The sequence below is a fragment of the Lissotriton vulgaris genome, chromosome 8 (assembly GCF_964263255.1).
Source record: "Lissotriton vulgaris chromosome 8, aLisVul1.2, whole genome shotgun sequence".
In the NCBI taxonomy this organism is placed as follows: Eukaryota; Metazoa; Chordata; class Amphibia; order Caudata; family Salamandridae; genus Lissotriton; species Lissotriton vulgaris.
The window spans coordinates 559,861,423-559,886,678 of record NC_141696.1 but is presented as its reverse complement, the minus strand read 5'-3'; the positions used below and the strand labels follow the sequence as shown (position 1 = coordinate 559,886,678).

Here is a 25,256-nt window from a genome sequence, read left to right as displayed (position 1 = left end):
ATTGTTCCCGGCCCGCCCCGACGGAACCCACAAATCAAGACTTGATTGCCAGAGTTGTGGGAAAAAAGAAGCCATGTTTAATCCAGACAATCACACATAAACATGACAATATTTATCTAATCATATTCACATTCCCTAAGGTGCAGATTTATCAACTAGATCACATAGCAATATTTACATTTTACATTTTGATCATAGCATTATAAACCATCAGCAAAATGACAGATTTAATTTATATACAAAAGGTTCTTTATCGCTCCAGCACTATGGGGCCCTCTGACTCGCGTCCCCCATCTGAGAACCACGCAAGCTGCAACCCACCTGTGTCCTTGAGAGGTGAGCCCCGGCCATCTGGAACTTGTCCGCAACCCTAGGGACCCACCACCAGGCTGTCCAAGGAGGCTCGTAGGGTATAACCAGGGGCCGCAGCCCATTGCCCTAGCTTGTAACCTGATGCCCTTGTCCCCAGCCCGTGTCCCCATTCTCTCTGGGGTGAGCTTACCATCTCTCCTCCTCAGTGCTGGCTCAGGGAGTATGCAGGAGGACTCCCCTTAACAATGTAAGTCACTTTTTATGGCCTCCTTATCGCCACAAGGGCGACTAGGGCAAACCGGTCCTTCGCCCATCCCACCAAAGAACAATTTCCTCACAAGTGACCAAATGCCATCAATCCATAAGTCCGTTCCAATGTCCGACAAGTGCACGCCATCGCTATGGGACATCTGGACCCCTCTAAGCAATCAGTGAGGTGTGTGACAAAGGCGGCCCTGCCCAGAACACAGTTTGGCCAATTCTCCATTCAGGCGCCGTACAGAAACATTCAAAGTCTTCGACCTCACTCCAGGCCCCCATGTACGCCATGGAATCATGAATGACCATGTGATCCGCTCCCTAGGGAATGTTCTCCCCAACCATGCAAACTCTGTCAGTTAAGCCTCCCTGACAGCCCGACGAGTCACCATCTCGTTCCCGCCCAAATGCAGCATGATTAAATCTGGGGACTGGAGTACCTCGTACTCCCTCGTCGCTTCCACCAACTGCAGCAGTTGCCCGATTTGGAGGCCCCCAGTGCCGCCAGTGGAATGACATCCCTTTCAAACACGCTGGTTTTGACCCACGCTGCTGTTGCAAACGGTAAGCGGCCCGCCGCACGAAAGAGTGTCCCAACACCCATAACACTTTAGAGGGCATGCTAATGCAGAAAGAGAGAAAAGACATCAAAATGGCCATGCACGAACATTTTGAGCAACATCACAACCAGACTGAGTCCACTGTGACCGGGGCCGGCCCTGCAGAAAGAGAGGAGGAGGGTCTAGGGAATGTGCCCTAAATAGGCCCCCACCAACTCCCCCCCCCCCCTCCCCTCTTATCGCCGGTCCCGGCAGGAAGTGACGTCACGTCCTGCCCTGTAAGTGATTCCCGCCACTCCGCCGCCAATCGGACGGCCCTGGAGTCATGAGGGAGTGGCCAGGATCCTGGGGTGCCAGATCCTAATGGCATGCTTTCCTAAAGTCTGCACTTTTCCAAATGATGCATTAACAATTGCGTTGAACTGTATCCTCTTTACTTTGCCTTATACAAACTCTACTTTCCAAACATGGGGCCGGTAGAGCAGTATTCCTTCGAACTGTGAGATATAAATGCATGTTGGTTGGATGTGTTTGTATTCAGCTGGTCACTTTCAAATCTCTATGGACCACTTTGCCTTTTATCCTACCAAGATTGATACCATTGCGTTGAATTGGATAATAGAAGCAAATGTTCTATAAAGGTGTACAAAGAAGCGGAACCGTGCTTATTGGTTCAGTAAAAAATGTGCATCTCAATTCTAGGGTAACATCCCACACTAAATGGCTCCTTAAAATTTACGTGATACATAGATTTTAAGGTGGATGCCTTGCTGAGACGGTATGAGTAGAACAGACTAGCTTTTTTTTTGTTGCTTGCTGTAACATTAGAGATGACTAAGTCAAACAGTCTAATGTGCTTTAATGTTCATTTTGCATAATGTTGTGGATATAGGAATACATTAAGAGATGCTGAATGCCATTACAGATGCGCGATCACATCTCTGTGTGTCATTTGCGGCATCTTGGAGTTATCTGCTCCACTCCTGCTTCTTTGTGGATTTTCAGATTTGAGCTGGAGAACATTCAGCTATGTTTTCTGACACTTCTCGTTTGAGCAAACAGGGATTAGAAACACTTGTAATGTATGCACATATGTTTGAGGATCTGTGTGTTGGAAGTGCACCATGGGCTGCTTCTTTCATGTGTGCACAGTTTAATGTGTGTTGACTTGATAGATTATGCATTAAAATGAGTTGAAAGCAAAAAGGAGCTGGAACAATTGTCTGTGTGTGCTACAAGGTCAATGTTCACTTTCTCTCCACAGACAGCAGAGGGTGTCACCTTCATTGGACCGGACACGAATGCCATCCAAGCCATGGGAGACAAGATCGAGAGCAAATTACTAGCCAAGAATGCAAACGTCAACACCATCCCCGGCTTTGATGGGGTGGTCAAGGTAAGAAGAGATCAAAATATTAGATCAGCACTGAGCCCGCCACTTTGTTTTGAAACTCAATGGTTTTTATTGAAGAAAAATGGTGGTAAACCAAGCTACCTATGTGAAGGTACATAGGTATAGAGCAAGGTGACAATGTTATGGACTCCTCCCATATCTTCATATGTGACCTATGACGCACTGTGGAACTCCCAAGGATTACTGAACTCCTCCCTTACAGAGAGGACATATTGAATGCCTCTGACACGGCACACCTCCCCGCTGCTGTCTTACCCTCAACTGACAACCTGCACTCACTTGTTGCTTTTAGTTAGAGAATCTCATTCCATCTTTATAAACAAAAACATATCATCAAATTCTTGGCATCACATAAGTACACTAATCTACAGAACTGTTAAACAAATTCCTTTCCTGAATATATAGTCAGCTAGACATCGAGTTAACAACCCTACGTGTGCATCAAATATTTTTGTAAACTCATGGTTTGCCTTCCGACCTGGATGCCCAGCCTTACGAGGCCCACTGTGAGCCCCCACCGCTCTACAGGCGTGCAAGTTTCACCTATCAACTGGTATCTCCTGCAAGCTGTAGCATGAATTGACAAGCAAACAGAAACAGTGTATTGATGAACATTTCATTACCTGCAGAGTAAAGATTCACCCCACCCAGGGGAAAAAACATTGCTCTCCGTATGTAATCACAGGGTATTCATCTGCATCTAAGTGACCTCAGATGCCTCAGAATGTTTCTGTTCAAGCGCTTCGCCAATTCGTTAATGTGAGAAGTTGGCCTGATATATGATGTCCACTATTCTAGTGGGCACCCTGTATCAGTCCAAACAACCCTTAAGGTGATGGTTGTAAAGTCAACCTTATAGACCAGCTATAATAGTTGTAGCATGGACAAAGCAGTCTTAGGCTAAACTCAAGAGGGCATGTGAAGCCAGCAGTTTTACTATATGTAACCCGTTTAATACCAAATGAAACGACACCACACAGGTTATATATAAAATATTTATGTATTTATTTCTAACACAACCCCTCTGAACTCTTTATGAGGTCAGAGACACAAGCACATAACAAGATACTTAATTATCATACAATAAGTTGCACAATATACAGTAGAGCCATAGGGTCACTTCAAACCATATACTAAAATAGTGGTATAGGAACCACGTCATGAACAAAGGATAGGCCTAGGGAATCCATGGGGCTACACTGTACTACCAAAGGATAGGAAGTAGGAGGCCCACGGGAGGCGTGTGCAGTGTCTTTACACACACACAAGTTACCATAGAGTTAGAATGGGAACGAAAGAATTGAAAACTAGTTCTTTTAGGTCACTTCCGGATGGACTTGGAGAAATCTACTTGAAAGTTGGACCCTGGGATAGTGAATACCCAAGGAGCACCGGCGTACTCGCGTTACCTCACCCACAGGAAGCGGGTGCATAGGTGTCAATGTCGGGTTTCGTAGCTGAATCCTATGGAGCCTTGAAGAAAGATGCTGCAGGCGACCAGGAGAGAAGTGTCCGGTTGGATCCAAGGGCGGATCGAGGATGAAGAGTACCTGAAAGCAGAGGGGACAGAGTCTGGGTCACTAGCCTGTGACCAGGAAGGAACCAGGCGATGTTGCGAAGCAATCAGGTGATGTTGTGAAGCTCGTCTCTGCAGCCACGTGGACCAGGAGGCGTCGGCGACCAGGAGTCAGGCACGGACTGTCCCACGAAGGCTCTCGCTGTCGGCGGTGTCAGCTTCCAGATTGGAGTCAACAAGCCTTGGCAAAGGCAACCCACGTAGGAATCGAAGATGGCTTCTGGGTCAGACCAGCAAGGACTGATGGGCTTTTCCTTTGCAGGGAAGCAAGGGCCAGTCTAGAGCAACCAGACCAACGGTGGAAATTCAAAGGTTCGTCGTAACAGAAGCCACTAGCCAACGGCAAGTGACTGGACAGACGCGTCGAGCAGGAAAATGCAGAAGGGCCCCACGCAGAACTCGTGGAGTGTGGAGGGCTGATCTTCGGTGCAGTTGGTGCTCGGGGCTGGGGCTTCTCAATCCCCAATGCACAACTTCGAGGGTGCCTCAGAAGTTGCACTGAAAGCAATTCACTGGCTTGCCAAGATGGTCGGTCCCACGTCTTGCGTCGCCTCCACGGGTCTCAGCTTTGCTGGGGCTGTGGATCGGGCTGAAGGAAGTCTGGAAGCCGGGTCTCGTCAGGCTCTGTGTTCAGGCTCCGACGGGAGCGACGACAAAGCAAACCGTTGATCGCTTGATGGTGCCTGCTTGTGCAGGGTGGTCACTCCTTGACCACAAGGGAGATTCTTCAGTCTGCTATTTTCAAGTAGAACGTCGAAGGTCCAGAGTTTCATTTCAAGTTTCAGTCAGGATTTATCTAAAGTCTTGGAACTCAGTTCCTACCTATATACCAAATTTAGGGGCTGGATTACCTGCTAGGTCCCTCCAATGGGTGGGACCAGGGAAGGGGTGGTTACACCCCTTTCCCTTTGTCCAGTTTCGTGCCAGAGCTGGGGCTGGAGTGCCCCAGCACTGGTTTGAACTGGACTATGCATGGGACACCTTGTGTGCCCCAGGCAGTGTCTCATTTCATTCAGCCCTCCCTGCCCCAATACACTATAGCCTGTCAGGGGTGATGCTAGCACCTCCCAAGACAGGAAACCTATTGTCCAAGCCTCCCTCGCTGGAAGGACTCCCAGCAGCAGGAGGTCAGACTTGTGTCTGTGGCAACAGCATCCATTTTGTGATGCTGAGGCTCTGGTTAACTTTAACCGGGAATAGTAGGAACAACATGTCTTCTCCCCCTAGAAGGGTGGAATGCTACCCCCGTCGCCAGAACTGGCGAGGGGGTAGTATTCCAAACCGTATGACACCTTACACAACATGTTTTGATAAAGCCAAACCAAAGTTAGCAATAACCACGAGTATTATAATGCACTTAAGAGTATATGGTATGGCTATATCATAGAACAGCTATAAGGACATGGTTCCGATAGCTGCAGACAGGCTCAGCTCATGCTAGAGCCTCATCTCACATAAACCAAGCACTCTGCCTCCAGGATTGTTAAGGCCTTCCATAGGAGTGACTTATAGGTATATATGTGTCTATATGTAAAGGTAGGTATGGGATACTACACCTAAGCAAGGGGTGATTACACAACCTTGCCCCAGCTGAGTGATTAGCCAGTTGTGTCAATGTGAGTGGCCAGCCAGGGGTGGCATAATACATGCTGCAGCCCCTGTTAGGCCTTGGATGCACCTATGCCTGCGTACCTATAGTACACTGTACAGGGGTTCATAAGGTGCCCCAATGTTCAATTGGTAATATACCTAAAGTACATTGTATTTTATTTAGAGAGAGCACAGCTGGGCTGTGGGTCTGATTAGCAGGCCCACAGCCACATTAAGTCGAAAACCAGTGAACCAAAAAGCAAAAAGTTGGGTGACCATAGGAAAGCAGACCCTACTCTCCTACAGTTAAGAGCCTGAGAAGCGGCACCATCAAGCCACACCTGTCTTGGAACTATATGTGACCATGCTAACTCTACAGGAAACTTCTAGACAACCATGACAATTTGGTGATTAACAATTCCATCAAGTTCCCACAACCATACTCCACTAAAACACTACCTCACAAATAAATAATACCTAGACCCACTAACAGAAGCCCCCTTGGTCTCATTTTATAATGACTTGCCTCAAATCTTTCAGTCACAACCCTCATTAGCCATACCACCTCATGTTAAATCCAGCTTCTCTATCCCCGCAAAGATAGCAATTCATTTCCCAGGCCCTTCTGACGTACTGGAGGCCCAACACCTAGATGCACAGACAAGAGTGAGGTATGTCAGGAAAAGCACAGCTTACTCAGCTGCCAAGCGCTACCCTATGTTGAGGTGAAAATGCTGTTTGAAACAACCTAATTTCCACCTCCCAAACCTCCGAATTATCTGATCTTCAGAACCAACAGCTGACGAAGCTACACTGATGCACAATGAATGCAAACTAAAGTTAGCCAGACTATCCCCATTGCCCCCAAAACCAACTGCAGTACTTTTGAGAATTGAAACCTGAGAGAGGAAGTCCATCAACAAGAGGGAATTGTGACCGTGCCAATCCCAGCAGTCTAGCTGCCACATAATCCCTCCCTGCTTGGGCCGGGCAACATTGTTTCCCAGGGGCCCCATTGAGAATATTATGTTCACCCTGCACTACCGGATCAGTTTTAGAGAAAGCCAAGGAGAAAGCAAAGGGTCCCGCCTTGGCCAACGAACCCCTTCCAATAGTAGTCCCCCATTGATATTGCTTTTGACCTAGCCACCAGCTCTCTCATTCTGAAAGCCGCATAAAAGGTTAGGCACAAGGTAACCCTGGCTAGAAAGACCTCAAATTCTGAAGAGCCCACCCCCGGGAGCCCTTCCTCAATGATGGCAAGCTTGCCAGTATCAAGATATCTCCTGTTATCTGAACTCACTGCTTAAAGTCTTTGTCAGACCCTCCTCATAGCCCTCTTAATGAGAGAAGTAAGCGAAATCCATAGCCCCTGCCATCTTTGCAAAGAGGGACATTTCTGAAAAGTCTTGCCTTGCATGGCAGCTGATCTGCACTTGTGTCAGTAATGTGTAGAAAGACAGCCCAGAAAACATTTTCCCTTTGCCCTTTTGTTTCATTAAACAGCCAAAAAATTGGAACTGCCCCTCAGTCTTTTTTGGATTTAGCACTATGCTGCCTGCAACGAGGTCTGGTAGGGTCGGGCACCAAACCTCCATAGATTGTCAGGGAATGGTGCGGGTACTTCCACAGCCTCTAGACAGAAATTTCGGTATCTTAAAGTGAGGCAAAGCATTAGCAACGGTATTCTTCAGCCCGGTACATGCTTAGACTTAAATGTGACAATATTCATTAAGCAAAGTAGAATTATATCTTTCAGTACCCTGAACACCATCCTACAACTTGAAAGCTGCTGGTTTATAGACCTCGCAATTGCCATGTTATTTGAGCCAAATATCCCTGGCTGAGCTTGAAAACGGGTAGGTCATACACTCAATGCTACCAAATTGGGAAACCATTCTAAAAAAGTTGCATTCTTCACCAAACCATACTCGAAACATCCAAAAGGCCGCAGCTGCGTGCAACGTGCATGGCACAGGATTCCTCTAAACCCCATAGTTCCAGCAGCATCTGTGAATTTGCTCGACTCTTGGTTGGATTTAGATGGAACTGAAATATTCTAAAAAGGCTGTCCAGATTCTCAAATCTTACTTTACCGCCACTGACAATCTTCTCTGGTGATCATTCAGCTTAAGCACGTACATTACCTGCACATTAGATCAGCAAAAGGGGCAACACATGAGTATGATGCGTAGAGCCACATTTAACTGTCCCACTAACACCTGTAGCTGTAATGTTATCTTCCTTGCCTCCAAACACACTTACTAATTCCATGAAAGAAACCACTTTCTCATGAGGAAGCCTGCAAACTCCAGCGATAAAATCTAACTCAATTTGCAAAAAAGCTAGGGGTTTGATGGGACTTAGGCAATCAAAAATCGGTTGTGGCAATTTTTAGGGTCTCTGAGTACCCACTAAGCCTATATATCATAACAAGCAACTCTTTTAAACCCACACATTAATTAGCCATAAATCAAATAATTACAAAAAATATTTTTTTAATGATTTATCTACATGTTTGTTAACTTATTTAGAAAGTCAAGTCCTTAATTTTAATCCCAAAAATTACTCAAAAGAAAATATGATCCAATTTATAAGCCATTCTTTAAGCAGCTCTCTACAAACACAATCCTATTCAAGAATGAGTTTAGTCCATACATTAAAAACAAGGCCTCTGTTGTGTACCCCAGTCTCAAACCTGATCTTTCCTCCTTAAGTGGCCCACTACACTAGGCAGTTAAAATCATCAACATGCGTTTCAGTGGACTATACGTCATTCTTCTTCGACCTTCATCACGACTCACAGTTGCAAAGTTGAAATATGAAAATATTCAGTTTAGCAACCAAAACTGGGGGTCCAACGAAAAAAAAGGAAATATTCATATATTGTAACATGTACTTTAGAAGACACAGCACATATGTTGTAATTTATGTACTCCACTGTCAGATGTGTTGAATCACAATAGATTAGGGCAGATCATCTTTTAAGAAATTTCTCTCACAAAGTAAATTCAGCCTACTTAAACTCGTCAATCACAATTGAATTTCAACCGCATAGCTCATTTTCTTTTTCGTATGCATGATATAAACACCTTACTCTGCTTAAATCTGAATTCATTTCAAGGGTTTACTTAAATGTAAATAAAACTGGCATAAACAGGTTTACATTGCAGATATCTCATAATGGTATGCTTGTAGTGACCACTCCTAGTCAACTACACAGTCATAACTATGCCTTAATCATACTTATCGCTGCCTTGTATGCCCTAATGCACAAGTAAAGTAAATTGACCTACATCAATATCCAGTTCATTTGGGGGGGTGATTGGCCAATAAACACACTACTAGCTGATGGTCAGTGTCTTTTGTATCTTCTAGGATAAATCAATTGAGATCCTAATGAAACAGCACTACTCGATGTCTACTTTCCATTCTCATATGCAGTAACACCACTCCTGAAACCTCTCGGTCCTATAAGCACTGTTTAGTGCTTACCTTAGAATCAAGAAAGAAGATAATGGCTTCCGATTCACATCCATGAGTGAGGAAGAGCAGCCTCTCTCAATCTGTTCCTGGGCAGCCCATGACATAGTAAGGGAAAAGCTCGAAACCTCAAAGCAGGATGCCCACAAAGAGTCTTAGTCTAAAAAGGGGAACCAAATGTAAATTAAGCTCAGAACCGAAAATAGGTTATGCTAAAGATTACAGGTTCTATTATCAGATTTCTGGAAAAACGAAGGTGTACCATTGCAAGCTCGGCGACCAATGAGGAATAATGGTACCCCGGCCACGTTGCTCTGAGAATCGCAAATGGGAGTAGAAATGTCCCTATCAGTACAAAATCTCACAACCGTGTCCGTATAAAGTAATTTGACCAAGTGATGTTCCTTCCAAATCTAAACTTGGTTAATACCCGAACATGTGTTTCCAGTCTTGTAGAGCGAAAATCAATCAAATACAATTGGACATGTAACCACCTTGCAATAGGGGAACAGCCGCATTATCGGTATCTGGGGGTCACCATCGGCAAAGATAATTAAAAAAAAGAACACTCTGCGGTGTTAAAAGCGAAGTCCCAGACGTTAATCTACGGATACAGGCGTCTCTTGCAAAAACTAAATGGTCCAAATTATACCCATCTTTTAAAAGTAATGACCGCTCAGGTTTTACCCACATTATCGTACGGGCTGGTAACATGGCTTGGAGGGAAGGCAGGTCTACTAAATACTCTACAAAACAAAATTTATAAAGAAGTATTCAAACTGCCTAAATGCTCCTCACCAGCGCAGGTGAGATTAGAATTCGGGCTTCAAAATCAAATCTTCAGGGCCAAGTCAACATTTGTTAAATTTTGCCACAAACTTCGTGCCGCCGACCCAGACACTTTAAATAATCTTTGTTGGCAAGCAATTAATACAGATCCCACTCAGCCCTGGGCCATTCATTTGGAGAAATGTCTTGTGAACCTCGACCTGCCAGTAACATGGAATAAAAAAGTTGATCAAGCCAGTTTCTGCAAAATTGTAAATTCTATTGCTAAAAGGAAGTCTGTTCTAGAAGACAAACAAACATTGTCCCATCGACGTCATGCCTGGTCAGTCATTTCTTCTTACTCACTCCAACAACCTCAGGCCTATTTGGCAACTCATTTTAGCCACCATTTAAAAAAATACCTTATCAACCTCCTTATGGGCCTTCATGAATCTACTTACTACCTTCCTGGAAACCTCAAGATGATTGCCCAAAATGTCGACTCTGCGGATATCATACTGAATCTCTAGTTCATTTGTTTTGTGTATGCCCATCCCTTATGGTATCTAGAAGATGCTTTATACAGGACATATTGAACAACCTGAATATAAGAACATGTCGCCAGGCCGTTATTTTCTGGCTGGGAGGTTCATCTCCAATCCTGACTTGTCAGGGTCTCAAATTTATGATGGAAATTAGAAAGCAGCTACAGGCCTCCCAATGATCATATTACATATTGCCTTGCCCCTACCCGTTTTGCCAGTGACCCCCAGCCCACTCTATAAATCCCTATGTTGTAAGAGGGGGCGGGTTTTGAGTAGAGCTCTAGTTTTAACTCTTTTTTGAATTTTGTTATTTTCTTGTTTTTATAATGTAACCTGTGTTGCAAACACTGGCTAATCTTACCTTTCTTATTGTAAGGATTTTTATTAATTACACAATAAAAACATATTGTATTGTATTGTATTGTGTTTCCAGTCAAATGTGTCCGACGCTTTTTCCAAATTGAGGACCAAGCAGGCAGCATGTGACCTAAAATGTAGGTTCAAACTCCATTATTCTGCAGGTCCCACAGATGTTTAGGGAAGTGCTCATGCCGGGAATAAAACTGTTATAGTCCGAGTGCATGAGATCAGGGAGTGTATGTAGTATGCGATCTGCAATAATTTTACTTAAATCTTATAATCAACATTATAAGATTAGAACATTGCTAATGGTCTGTAGGATGAAAGTGCAGATGTGTGCCTACCTGGCTTAGCTATGGATGTAAGAAAAGCTTTTTGGAGAAAGCAGGGCAGTCTACACACTGCAACAACTGTCTCGTATAGCTTCATCATTTTGGGGATCAGCGAATCAGGATAAGCCTGATAAAACTCTGCAGGATTCCATCAGGTTGGGCGTTTTGCCTGTCGCCAGAGCGTGTGTGACCTTGCTTATTTCTTGAGTGGAAATGGAGGCCTCCAGCTGCTTTAGCAGAATCAGGGGACCTGGAGAAGCGAGATGGTGCTTAGAAACTCTTCCATGTCACTAAGAGAGGTTTGGTACAAGGCAGCATATAAAGCTGTATAATACTTGTGGAATTTCTCATGATTTTCATATTGTGTATGTACAAAGGTATCTGGCACTATACAAATAGAGGATATTGGTGGATGTGCTTGTTCAATGAGCCACGTCATCCGGGTGCTTGCCGTTGTTGCTCTCCATTTTTTCTTTTTAACTTATTTATTCGTTTTATTAATTTCCATGCATTACAGCGTTTGCGAACAATTGAAGTTGCATATTTGCATCTCGTTCAGTTGAAACTTCTTTACAACATGTTGGGTATCTGTTAGCGAGAAGGGTGTACCACAATTGCTAAATCAGCATCTCATCTTTCCAGCTAATGTCCAACTAGAAGTGCACTCAGTACCGTTATAATAACATGCTAACTCTTGGGGGGAGGACGGGAGTGGGGGGGATCACATCACGCATTTTTAATATATTGGGCTCAGATGACTTCACTAATGCAGTGCTTGCCGTATGCCTCACCGTCCGCCTCTGCACCTATACATTTCCTATTTGTATCTCACATTTCTGTAGTAGGGGATCTCTGTGTATAGTCATAATCTAGTGAATAGTCCCGCCCAGGTGCGTGGACCCCGGCAATCAAAAATAATCTCTTAAGTTGTCAAAATAATGCAGAAACTGCAAAGACACTTAAGAGAGAATTTAAAGACAAATAATGCAGCCTATATCCACAGGCTACACTGTCCAGTACTTCAACTAGAAAATTCCACCAAAAAACACCACACATAATACAGCCTGCCCAGTTTCTACCATAGAGAAACTTGCCTTCCCCAGTAAAAGACTCTGGAATGATAGAGAGGAAGGTAGGGACAGACAAGCCCCATAGGCTGCCATTATTTGGCTTAAATAGGATACTGTCCCTTTAAGAGAACTTTCCAGAACTTCTCCCAGTATCCCAGAATGCATCGCAGGTCCCTCTACTTTCAGTTCTTTTTTCCGGCTCCTGCTTACAGGACCCTGGCATTGAGCTCTCCCTTGTTTCAAGGGTTTATTGGATATATTGGCACTTTTGTGTTTTAAAAGTGTTTCAGGTTACTTTCTTGGTGTTCTCTTTCTCTTTTGTGTGCTGTTTCAGGCGTTTTAGGGCTCTAAAATGCCTGGCCTTTTTGATAAGTGTCCAGCATGTGGGAGGAAGAAGGCCGAGACTGATCCCCACGATGTCTGCATCTTCTGCCTGTTCTGAAGATCATGTCCCTGAGGACTGTGTCATCTGCAAGCAGTTTACTGCTCGGGCTCTGAGGGACAGGATGAAGATCAGGCTTTCTGGCCTTGAAGAGAGGCGTCTGCAGGCTGCAGGTGGGTCTGGGCAGGCTGGGAAGGTTCCCTCTGCCTCTGCTGAGGCCTCTGGGGGGCTCCCCAGAGGCAGGAAGTCCAGCAAACGGTCCCGGTCTCCGTCGACGTCGATTGCTTCGACGACGACGTCGAGAGGGATGACGGCGGTGTGCTCCCCTTCTGTCCGGGTCGAGACGGCGTGACGGCTCGACGTCGAAGGGCCTGGAGAGGTCGCCGTTGAAGCCACCGCCGACGTCAACGTCATCGTCGACGTCAAGGTCCTCCTATCGACGTCGGAGACGAAGTGACATGCATCGGCGCTCGCCGTCGAGGCGACATCGCCGTCGAAGCACCGGTCGACGTCGAGGGGCTCCTCGACGTCGAGAGCATCTAGACGGTGGAATCGACGCTCGCCGTCGAAGAAGGAACGTTCGACGTCGCGGAGGCGGCGTACGACGTCACGGAGAAAGAGGTCGACGTCGAGGAGTCGATGGTTGACGTCGAGGAAGAGGAGGTCGACGGCGAGGAGTCGACGGTCAACGTCAAGGAAGAGGAGGTCGACGTCGCGGAGGCGGCGTTCAACTCCGGAGTCGCGGAGGCGACGTTCGGGGCCAGAAAAGCGACGCTCAACGTCGAGGAAAAAGAGGTCGGCGTCTGGGAGTCGTTCTGCCTCTCCAAAACGGCGCAAGAGGGATTCTGGTTCCAGAAGTCAGACTGCTTCTAGTGGAAAACGCAAGAGGAAGCGTTCACCTGCTGAAGGGGCTGGATCTCAGCCCCCTTCGCCTAAGGGGTCACCGGGCTCGGTGTACTCCGAGGTGTACACGCCATCTCGGCCTCGGTCGCCAACTCCTCCTCCTGTTCCTAAAGAGGATCCTCCACCCAAGCCTTCACTTCCGTCAGGCGACCCACCACCACCGCCAGTCCCTCCGCATGGGCCCGCCCCGCAGCCGAGGGTTCCTCCTCCGAGGTCCACTTCGCTGCCGTCTTTGCCTGTACCTCCTAAGGGGACCCCAAAACCGAAACCCCGAGAGGAACCAAGGAAGACCCCACCACGGAAACCGGTGGAGCGGCCACGGGCTGGCAGGTCTCGCTCTCGCTCTGGTAGAAGGGAGAGATCGCGACACATGAGGTCAAGACGCCGCCATAGGAGGCGTGACTCTCGCTCCCACACAAGGTCCTCTGGTACCAGAGACTATTCTCCTACCTTGTCGGAGTCCCCGGACACGAGGGTGTCCCCGATTGATGACCTGGTGGCGTTCCATGATGTCCTTTTAAGGGGCGCTGCGAAGTTGGGCATATCCTTGACGGTGCCTACTCCTAAAACTTCAGTCATTTTTGAGACATTACATCAAAAACACCTGTCTCGTCCTCTCCTGCCTCTGGTGCCGGGCCTGAAGAAACCGGCTATGGCCCTTTTTCTCACCCCTGTGGTGACGAAGGCGGCTCCGTCGAGGCTGCTGAAGAAGTACCGGGCTCCCGACTCGGACCCGGCCTTTCTGAGGGCGGAACCCCCTCCAGACTCTGTCATTTTGACGGCGGCCCGCAAGCAACACGCCACCTCCCCGTCGTCCACGGTTCCCCCGGATAAGGAGTCCAGATGGATGGATTCGGCAGGGAGGAAGGTGTGCGGAACATCGGCTACCTCCATGAAGGCTGCGAGTGCCACGGCGCTGTTGGGTCGCTACGACCGCGCCCTCTGGGACTCCCTCCAGCAGTTTGCAGAGTTGTTGCCCCGCGAAAAGCGCGAGGACTTCCAGGAAGTGCTGAATGAAGGGATGCTGGTGGCTAACCAGATTATCAGCGCTGCAGCGGACTCTTCCTTGTTTGCAGCTCATGGGTTCTGCCATGGGGTTAATCAACGACGTCACGCCTGGCTCCGTCTTACGTCCCTGAAACCGGACGCCCAGCAGAGGGTGGCCAACCTACCATTCTCCGGCGAGACCCTCTTCGGGAAGCATGCGGACGATGAGATGGCCCGCATGAAGGCGGAGGCCGAGACGCTCACGGCTGTGGGCCTGGAGAAGCCTAAAGACACGAAGAAGTCGTACCGCCCGTTCCAACGGCGGTTCGGTGGGCAAGGCAGAGGGCGTGGCCAGGCTTCGGGACAGTCGCAACAGCAACAACAGTTCCGTAAGCCATTCCAGAAGCGCCAGAAGGGCAGAGGAGGCCAGCAGTCGGCTCCGGCGCCCAAGGGCCAGGCTGGGTCTAGGCCCTAGGAACCTACTTCCCCCGGATCTGTTACCCACTCCGGTAGGGGGAAGCATTCAATTTTTTCTGGCAGAGTGGAGAAAAATTACTCAGGACAAGTGGGTGCTGAATATTGTTTGCAATGGATACAGTCTTCGGTTCACCAGCCCTCCTCCAGCAATTCCACCGGTCAGCTCGCAGTTTCAGCTACGCGAGCTTCAGGCGGAAGCGGATATCCTGTTAAGGAAAAGGGCGAAAGAAGACGTACCTCTGTCCCAGAGAGGAAGAGGTCTGTACTCCCGGTTCTTTCTGGTTCGCAAGAAGGACAAGAACGAGTTCAGGCCCATTCTGGACTTGCGACAGGCAAACAAATGGATTCGCAGGGAAAAGTTTTGCATGCTGTCGTTGCATCAGATTTATCCTCAGTTGCAACAGGGAGACTGGCTATGTGCTATAGACCTACAGGATGCGTACTTCCATGTGCCCATTGCACACAAACACAGGAAGTTCCTGCGGTTCCAAGTCGGCGCCAATCAGTACTCCCTTTCGAACTGAAGTCTGCGCCGAGAACATTCTCGAAGTGCATGGCGGTGGTAGCAGCACACCTGAGGAAGAACAAGGTGTTCGTCTACCCGTACCTGGACGATTGGTTGATCAAGGCATCCTCCTTCTTGGAAGCGCGAGCACACTTCCAGAAGACGTGCGTTCTCTTGAACAAGCTGGGGCTGCACATCAACATGGCCAAGTCTGTCCCGACTCCGGTCCAATGCATACAGGCATACAGTACTTGGGAGCTTCCATCAATACGCTGTCAGCAAGCGTGTCTCCTTCGGAGAAGCGACGATTATCTCTCCTTCGGAAGGCTCAGGCTCTTATGACAACTCCATCTACAACAGTGACGACGGTGTCTTCTCTACTGGGATCGATGGCCTCTTGTATCTTCCTGACGCCACACGCACGGCTGCACATGAGACCGCTGCAGGAGTGCTTGGAGGACCAGTGGGATCAGAGGAAAGGATCTTGGGACGACAAGATTCGACTGTCGCTGCATGCTCCTCAGTCTCTGAAGTGGTGGTGTTCAGCAGAGAATCTCCTCAGAGGGGTTCCCTTTCACAAGGACATTCCCACGCAGACTGTCGTGACGGATGCTTCTCTCCTGGGATGGGGAGCGCACTCCGGTACTCTACAGATTCAAGGAACGTGGTCGCCGATGGAGGCCACTTATCACATCAATTTCCTGGAACTCAGAGCTGTTCACTTGGCACTGAAGGCCTTTCTTCCGTCCTTCCAGACCAACTCTCTGCTTGTACAGACGGACAATACCACCACGATGTATTACCTCAACAAGCAGGGGGGATCGAGATCGCGCACTCTGTCACGGGATGCGCAGGCGATCTGGCACTGGCTCCTAGCCAGAGGACCGACGATAACGGCTACCCATCTGCCAGGTGTGCAGAATGTTCAGGCAGACGCACTGAGCAGGCTGGTTCAGGAAAACCACGAGTGGGTCATAAACGACGGTACTAGGAGAAGTCTTCGCAAGGTGGGGAACTCCAGACGTAGATTTGTTCGCCATCGCCGTAAACAGCAAGTGCAGAGACTTCGCCTCCAGGTACTACCAGCAAGGGACGCTGGGGAATGCGTTATGGATCAACTGGACGAACAGCTTTCTGTACGCCTTTCCTCCCATTCCTCTGATTCCGGCGGTGCTCATCAAGCTGGCCCGGTCCAGGGCTCGGATGATTCTCATTGCCCCGGAGTGGCCCAGGCAGTGGTGGTTCACGGACCTACTTCACCGGTCTCTCCTTCCTCACATTCGGTTGCCGTGCAGGCCGGACCTTCTCACGAAGTTCGGGGGACGGATGTTACACCCCAACCTCTCGTCTTTGAGTTTGGCGGCATGGCTCCTGAGATAGTGCAATATGGCCATCTGAATCTGCCTGAGGAATGCATGGACATACTGAAGGAGTCTAAGAGGCCTTCCACTCGAACTTCATATGCTTACAAGTGGAAGAGGTTTTGTATCTGGTGCCAGTCTAAGAACTATGACCCTACGACCTGTAAGGAAGATGTCATCCTTCCTTACCTTTTACATTTGGCGCAGTCTGGCCTTAATGTTCATTCCATTAAGGTTCATCTTGCTGCATTGACTGCCTACAGGAAATGCCCTTCACAGACTTCCTTTTTCCAGATCCCTGTGATCAAGGATTTTCTGGAAGGATTGAAGAAAGTATTCCCTCCTGTCAGGCTTCCCTCGCCTTCATGGGAATTGAATGTGGTGCTGTCCAGATTGATGAAGGAGCCTTTTGAACCTATTCATAAGGCTTTGTTGCAGCACCTGTCCTGGAAGGCGGCGTTCCTCGTGGCCATTACATCGGCCTGCAGGGTGAGTGAAATTCAGGCGTTGTGTTGTAATGAACCTTATACTGTATTTCATGCTGCTAAGGTTGTTATGCGTACTCACCCTAAATTTCTTCCCAAGGTTATTTCTGATTTTCATGTCAACCAGACTATAACTTTGCCTACGTTTTTTCAGAACCCTTCATCCCCAGCGGAGAGGTCTCTCCATTCCCTGGATGTTAGGAGGGTGTTGAAATTTTATCTGGATAAAACCAAAGATATTCGTAGGTCTGACCAGTTGTTCATCAATTATGGATCGGTCAGGACGGGTCTTGCGACCTCTAAGCAGTCCATCTCTAGGTGGATTGTGTCCTGCATGTTACCAGAAGGCTAATAAGACCTTAGGAGGTAAGCCTAAGGCTCATTCCACCAGGGGCAAAGCTGCCACGACGGCTCTGCTCTGTAACGTGCCGATTGCTGAAATCTGCAAGGCAGCCACTTGGAAGTCGGTTCATACCTTTGCTAAGCATTACTGCCTGGTCACTGACGCCAGGGCAGACGCTCAGGTTGGGCAGGCTTCGCTGCGGAATTTTTTCGCACAGTAGTGGCGTTATGTGTTTATTCTCCACCGCCGCTTTGGTGTGGGGATGGGCTTGCCATTCTATTCACTAGATTATGACTATACACAGAGATCCCCTACTACAGAAGGAGTAGTTTCTGTCCTGTAACTCCAGTTCTGTAGTAGGGGTATCTCTGTTATAGTCATAAGCGCCCGCCCTCCTCCCCGGTGGAGATATTTCATCATGTAAAGAATGCGACAGGTCTGGCGTGCTTCGACTTCAAAAAGAACTGAAAGTAGAGGGACCTGCTATGCATTCTGGGATACTGGGAGAAGTTCTTGAAAGTTCTCTTAAAGGCACAGTATCCTATTTAAGCCACATAATGGCTGCCTATGGGGCTTGTCTGTCCCTACCTTCCTCTCTATCATTCCAGAGTCTTTTACTGGGGGAGGCAAGTTTCTCTATGGTAGAAACTGGGCAGGCTGTATTATGTGTGGTGTTTTTTGGTGGAATTTTCTAGTTGAAGTACTGGACAGTGTAGCCTGTGGATATAGGCTGCATTATTTGTCTTTAAATTCTCTCTTAAGTGTCTTTGCAGTTTCTGCATTATTTTGACAATTTAAGAGATTATTTTTGATTGCCGGGGTCCACGCACATGGGCGGGAGTATTCACTAGATTATGACTATAACCGAGATACCCCTACTACAGAACTGGAGTTACAGGACAGAAACTACTCATTTTCTGTTTATTTTGTTACATTCTATGCCAACCTTTACTTAGTGGTTTTGTGTTCCGCCACCCTTCTTCTTGGTATGCTCTAGTGAGTTGTGTCTGCATTTTCGCTCTCCATATGGCTTTTGGCCGCCTGGGCTGTATAGTTCATACCCCGGATTTGCTCAATAAGGGAGGCATGTTTCATGCACACTGCTTGAAGAGCATCTTTTGGGGTAGTGGCACATCGAGAAGAAAATTCTGCCTTATTCACCACTACCTTAGTGCTGGATTAAGCTGCATTTTCTTCTCGATTTGACAGAGTGCGCGTTTTACAAGGTTGAGCTGCAGATGGCAGGGACGCACTCTGCACAGAATTATCCGAATTGCGGGACTGCGTGATGGGTCGTGATATGATATAGTACATTCGGACTCTTATTGAATGTGTATAGCAAGGCCCAGCACCGTCAATATTATTGAGCAGAGGAACCTAGAAGTCAAGTAGGCAGATTATCTTCAACCTTGGGCTTCTGTTGCACCAGTCAAACCACCACCTCGTTTGGGACACTCCTGTGTGTCTGCTGGCCTCATTGCCTGGTAGGTCACCAGCTCAGATGGATCATTTTCCTCTCCCACTGCCAGATGGTTGGTAAGTGGGTGCCTTTCAAAATCTTGGAGACCTATTGAAGAGACCGATGGTGGGGGAGAGTGATCTGCCCAGCCTGCCCTGGCCCCCACCCACCCCCGTGCCTCCACCTTTGGTTCCTTCAGGTCCCCTACCCAGTATCCAGCAGCCTTGAAAGGGGGCTGCGCCAGAGGCAGGGCGAGAAGCGTCTCTCGGCTGGCACTCACTGCAAGCTCACTCCGCACGCATGATGGTGAATCACCTGTAGCAGAAACGTAATGCTAAAGGATAGACGGCTGTGTGTGACGTGTACATACCTTATCTAAACCATTTCCATGAAGTGCCTCTCTCGGCCAACGCGGCCTAATGGGTCTCATTGATATTCATGTTCCAGATCATCTAGAACCGTATAAATCTGTGTCCTTCCGAAACATGCATTCATGCATCGCTCACTGCAGTGGGCGGAACGCTGATCCCACCCCCTCCGTGGCTGTTTGGGATCTGCTCCTGGGGCCGGTGTGCTTTCTTTCCCTTTGTAACTTAAGCTTGTTGATCCAGGCAGCGCCTCGTCAGGAGATGGCAGGCGCTGGAGCAGAGACCTCCCCTTTACATATGCACATATGCGTCCAGGAGGTGGCTGGGGTTCACACCAGTGGGAGGCTGCATGTGTATGTTAATGGCTCTATGGGAGCTGTGTATACTCCTCCTAGGCAAACACAGGCTGGAATAAGAGGCCTCGCTCTGAGCACCAGATCTGTGCATGGCACGCATCAGTGCCACGAAGACGAATGTGCTCCGGGAGTGCGTCTGGGCGCTTGCCCCTGATCAATACAATTAGGAGACTGTGCTTGCTCCAAATCGGGTGTCTCTATTTGAAACCTAGAGGGGACCTTTGGGTAACACACTCGTTAAGGATTCCTTGTTGAAATATGATTTGACAAGTGGAATTTGCGTCCAGTATTTGCCAGAAAAACAGCTGCAAACAAAATCCCAATAAGACCTAGTATTTGTTCACGTGAGCCACACCATAGAAGAGAGCGATAGATAGATAGATAGATAGATAGATAGATAGATAGATAGATAGATAGATAGATAGATAGATAGATAGTTTAGTTCCCATGCTGTGCTTTGCCCTCCCGCAGATTTTCAAAGTGGAAGTAAAATGTGTTTCTAAAGGCCAAGCTAGGTATTTATTTTCAGGACTAGTTAATGACAGCGTGGCTGAGTAGAAGTTTGGTGCCAAAGTACATTTCTCGCTCTAGGGATCTGGCTTCGGTAAGGGTCCTTTAGGGTGTTTTTTAGGTAGTGCAGTTTTCCTGAGTCGCTCTGAGGCCATTGATGCGTTTAAAAGAAGTTCAGATGAAGGCCTTGTTGCAGTGTCCGCTCGAATATGACCCAAGCATTCTCCGCATAGTTTGAATAATCCTAAATCATTTTTAATGCCTTCATATTTTTTGCTATTTCATCTTATGCATGTTTGGCCTTGGCAAAATCATGGTAAACGAACTACGTGAGATAGTCATCACAGACATAAGTCCTTGAGTTTTTCAGAGCATTCAGTGGTTATTCTCTCGCCCCTCCACCCCACCCTTTCAAGCCTGAAGTCCCTTAGAAAGTAGAGTAACCTGTGTTGGCAGAAAACTGCATTCTGGGAGTTGTAGTTTTGGTTCACTCCAGATGAACCCATTGGACTAAATAATTCGATTACAGTGGTTGGTTAATAGAAAGCTCAAATCTGAAAACCGTGTCCTGCTAACATAAACTAACCAGAGGTCTAGCTTTTTGTGGATCCACTCTATTTAATGTATTTTTTTTGTAGTTTTATATAGCACGACTCATTCAGATCTGAAACATCTTTATTCGGATAGTACCATATCCATAAAAGTAAAACCCAGTAAAAACGTATAGACAAATATATAATACAAGGTAAAAAACTCTGCATCTGACAATATGATAAAAGTTGGGTTAAAGACCATCTATAATTACTGTGATTGTGTCAGATTCATTTTAATCTTGAAGTGTTGTGTTTTGTGCCCAAAAAGCCATTCTGAGGAATGAGCCTACATGTACACAGTCTCCGGATCTGGCATTTGCATAAAAAAACTAAATGCCACCCTAAAATTCCTAATATTATGCTTCTTAATAAGCTTTGGTAGAAAGTGCTTTGTATATTTTAAGTACAATTTACAAAATAGTGCAAAGTGCAGCATAGTTGGACCAGAGCTCTCATCACAAGGGCACATATAGATACGGTTGGTAGTCCAATGGAAAACATACTACATATTTTAAGTTGCTAGCCCTAAAGTGAAACAGCAAACTTAGTTCCCAGCGCCCCCTCGCTAAATTGAGACATTTGGTAGAAGGGCTGACTGCAACCATACTCGTATAAGATGCTGGGGTTGACTTCCGCTCTCCATTCTCGTTCAGTCTCATGGTTCGCTCAAAATTAGGCAGGGATTGCGGCACAATTTTTTTTTATCTACGCCCGCAATATGTTCAAGATCTCTATAAATATGATACAGACAAGTCTTACGAAGGGCAGACTTCACTCCTGCTAACCATGGGATTTGGTGACCCCTTTCACACTCCAGATAATCCTTAATAATATCCCTGATTAGAGTGGCCTCTGGGTTCTTCCATGCTAGCCACAATAGAGGTGGATGTGCTCCAATACAAGTTGATGCATAAGATAAACTTCATTACAGATCACAGACAAAGGAATACATTGGGCTTTATAATTGTGAAAAAGGGGTCCAGGGATGCCCCCCTCACCCCAGGCGGCTGTGATAGATTGTATAATGAACCAACCACCCTCCACAACTAGGACCTACTCTGAGAAACATGGAGCAGCCAGGATCTTGATGAGGAGCACGTAAACCCTGAATAAGAAAAAGTGCTAGTGCGTCTTAGACTGTTTGTGCCTACTGCAAGGGTCGCTAGCTGATTACTCTTCGGGCCACATGCCATGATATAGGATTCAGAGAAATTGTTTTGCAAGTCCAGAGTGCCCATAAAGTCTCACTAACAATCGCAGAGCCTGTGGGGTCTGCGCAATCAGCACGGCGTTGTCTGCGTGTAGAAGGTACGGGAGCGGGGGGCGCTAGAGGGCGGCGCACACGCAGTATGGCCGCACTGTGGTGAGGCTCCTGTCGCCTGGTTCCCTTATCCTTCATTTATCCTGTTTAACTGGCATATAATCTGGCTATAGACACTTCACCCTATGTGTTAAGGTCATCTCCAGCCTCAGTGAAAGTTTGACGGTGATCCGACACTGCGGCTAAAACTGAAGCAGTCCGAGAGTAACTGCCGGGACCTGGCTGGAAGTAGGAGGAGCGAGGAGAGCGGCACCCTGCAGCTACGATAGCCCGCGGCTCACCACGAGGGAGATAGGCCGCTACGAGACTGACTGCTAAACCGAGTGCGGACCCCCGACCTGCTGCGATACACCTCCCCAATTATAAACTGCACCATATGAGACAGTGCTCGAGTTCTCCCGCAGCCACTGCCTTTTGTATTTAGGGCGAAGGAGGAGCTACCCCACTCCCTCGGACAGAGCGTTGCAGGAGCAGGCCCACGGCACCCGGCGCTGAGACACCCGAGCTGCATACCCGCGCCTGCCCCGCACACACGTGTCTCTTGCTTGGCTCTGTGGGACTGAAGCGACCACGGAGGGAGAGCGAAACACGTGCAACCCGGAAAGCGGTGAGGGGACTGAGACCACGCGACTACCACCACCTCCAATGCCGCCCTCTCCGTCTCGGGCGTAAGCGAAGATGCCCATTGCACCCACACCGTGGTCGCGCAAATCACCGGTGCATGGTGGGGAGACTGATCTGAATAACCGCTACACATGTGTCCATTCAGCGCTGCTTACCTGAGCTACATATGTAATTTGGGAGATACCTCCTCGCCATCTGTAGACGCTGCTGTGCACTGGGACACCCCAGTGTGAGGGTACTATCTGCTCAGCCTCAGACGCAATGCTCATGTCGAAATGCAACTAAATGGCTGATACTTACAGACATTGCCATAAAGAGAGGTTTTACTTGCCCATAAGCCCTGCGGAGTGCGCACGTTGACACAACCACCTCCAGGGACGGCTACTGTACATATAACCATCTACAATACAGTCAAATAGGCATCAGGGACACCTGCGGAGTTATTTGTTACATCGGGGGCCATATTGTGTCTCTGGCATCTACACTACATAGCGAAGTGGCACTGGCACGAGTGCCGGGTGGCGCTACCAGTCCACGATATTACTCTTCAAACGTGTGCAGAAGCGACATCATGGGTAAACAGGACACCCGCCAACCGAAACTTAGCTTTGATGCCGCAGGAAAAAGAGGACTGAATCCGACAACAGGCACGGGAGGTCCGAGCAGAACGGGGATGGCGAGGAGGGGCCAGTGACACCTGACATGGATATGCAGCAAATACTATTGGAAATACGTCCGGGATTCGCCACGTTGTGGATAAAGTAGATCGCATGTCCTACAGAATGGATGCCATTGCCCACAAACTTGACCTCCATGACGAATGGATCAAAGAAACCGAAATGTTGATGTCACTTCATCCCACACGACACAGCTTGCGCGAATGAATAACCTCCTAAGGGTAATTGCAGCTAAAAACGAGGATTTGGAGGCTCGTAGTCGGCGCAACAACATCCGCGTGACGGACATTCCAGAATCCACAAATACTGGACGCATGGAGGACTATATAGAAAAACTACTCCTAGGCACTATTGGCTCCGAAGCTTTCTCGTCACAGTTCATAGTTGAGAGGGCTCACCGATCCCTCGGGCCGCGCCCAAAGCCAGGAGCCCCACCGCGGCCCATTATTGCGCGGCTGTTAAACTACCGAGATCGTGACGTGGCTTTGAAGGCAGTGCGCACCCAAAAGACCTTGTCCTATGATGGCATCTCCTTCTCGATATATCCTGACTTTACCCTGATAGTATAGGAAGAACGGCGTAAATTTATAGAGGTGAAAAAGAAGCTACGTGCTGCACAAACAGACTATGCGTTTCTGTATCCTGCGCGACTCCGGGTGACACACCAAGGTAAACGGCGATTCTTCACTAATCCACAGCAAGTAGACAACTACTTACGCGCTTTGAGAAGACCACCACGGAATGCGGATGATAGAGACCCTGCACCACTGGATGATGCACAAGAAACGGACGAAGAGGCCTGATGCTTGAACACCATATTTGTTTGTCATGGATTGCTACATATGTTTTACTAGACGGAGCCCCCGGTCTGGGATTCCTACCGAGGCTGGAGACATTGGCTGACTGGAACTCCTAAGAGACTCGCAATTCTGCCAGTGGTAATGTATTCCAGGCCCGCTTCCCCTCCTCACACTGAGCCCAGAGGTCACCTAGGTCGTAGGGCTTGAGGTGTGGGAGGTGACCGTGCAGCTCCCTTTGGCTGTACCCCTGCGGGTATTCCCCCAAGTTGATTTATGGTATTTGGGAGTTAATGGGGTTGTTACAGTGTTTTGAGGGAGGTGGGTGGGTACACCATACTGGCAAGTTGGGGTCGCTTCAGTGGGGGGGAGTGGCTCAGGGGCAAACACTTGTGGGACACGAATTTCCATTGACACTATGCTTAACTGTAACTTTGTTATTGATGTTGGCACACGGAAGTCACCAGGGAACTCTGGAGGGAGGGGGTAGGGGGATTGTTATGGGGCAAAATGTTTAGCGATCGCACACCATGTATGTTTAGGACAGAGCACTGTTATTACATTGAGGGTAGAGCAACAGGATGATGCACGCCTAATGCTACAGGATCTAAGTTTTGCATTATGCAGTGATGAGGACCAATGCCAGGATGTTTTTCATACAAACAGTCTAGCAGCAGTGCCCAACCCACGCAATGGTCTTGACTGAGCTAAATATCATTACTTGGAATGTGATAGGGTTGGGTGACCCACGTAGGAAACATCAAATACTGTCGTATCTCGACACATAACCTACACGTGGCCTGTCTGCAGGAAAATCACTTTAAACCACATGTCAACAAT

The 25,256-nt window shown here is 47.9% G+C and overlaps 1 protein-coding gene across 1 annotated transcript in view; it reads left to right on the top strand.

The window, feature by feature from the left end:
* The window catches only part of PCCA (propionyl-CoA carboxylase subunit alpha), a 2,575,253-nt gene that overhangs the window by 809,124 nt on the left and 1,740,873 nt on the right, over nucleotides 1–25,256 (top strand). Inside the window, exon 7 of the mRNA XM_086934374.1 lies at nucleotides 2,395–2,526. Coding sequence (XP_086790500.1) covers nucleotides 2,395–2,526 — 132 coding nt within the window. The remainder of the gene's footprint in view (nucleotides 1–2,394; nucleotides 2,527–25,256) is intronic.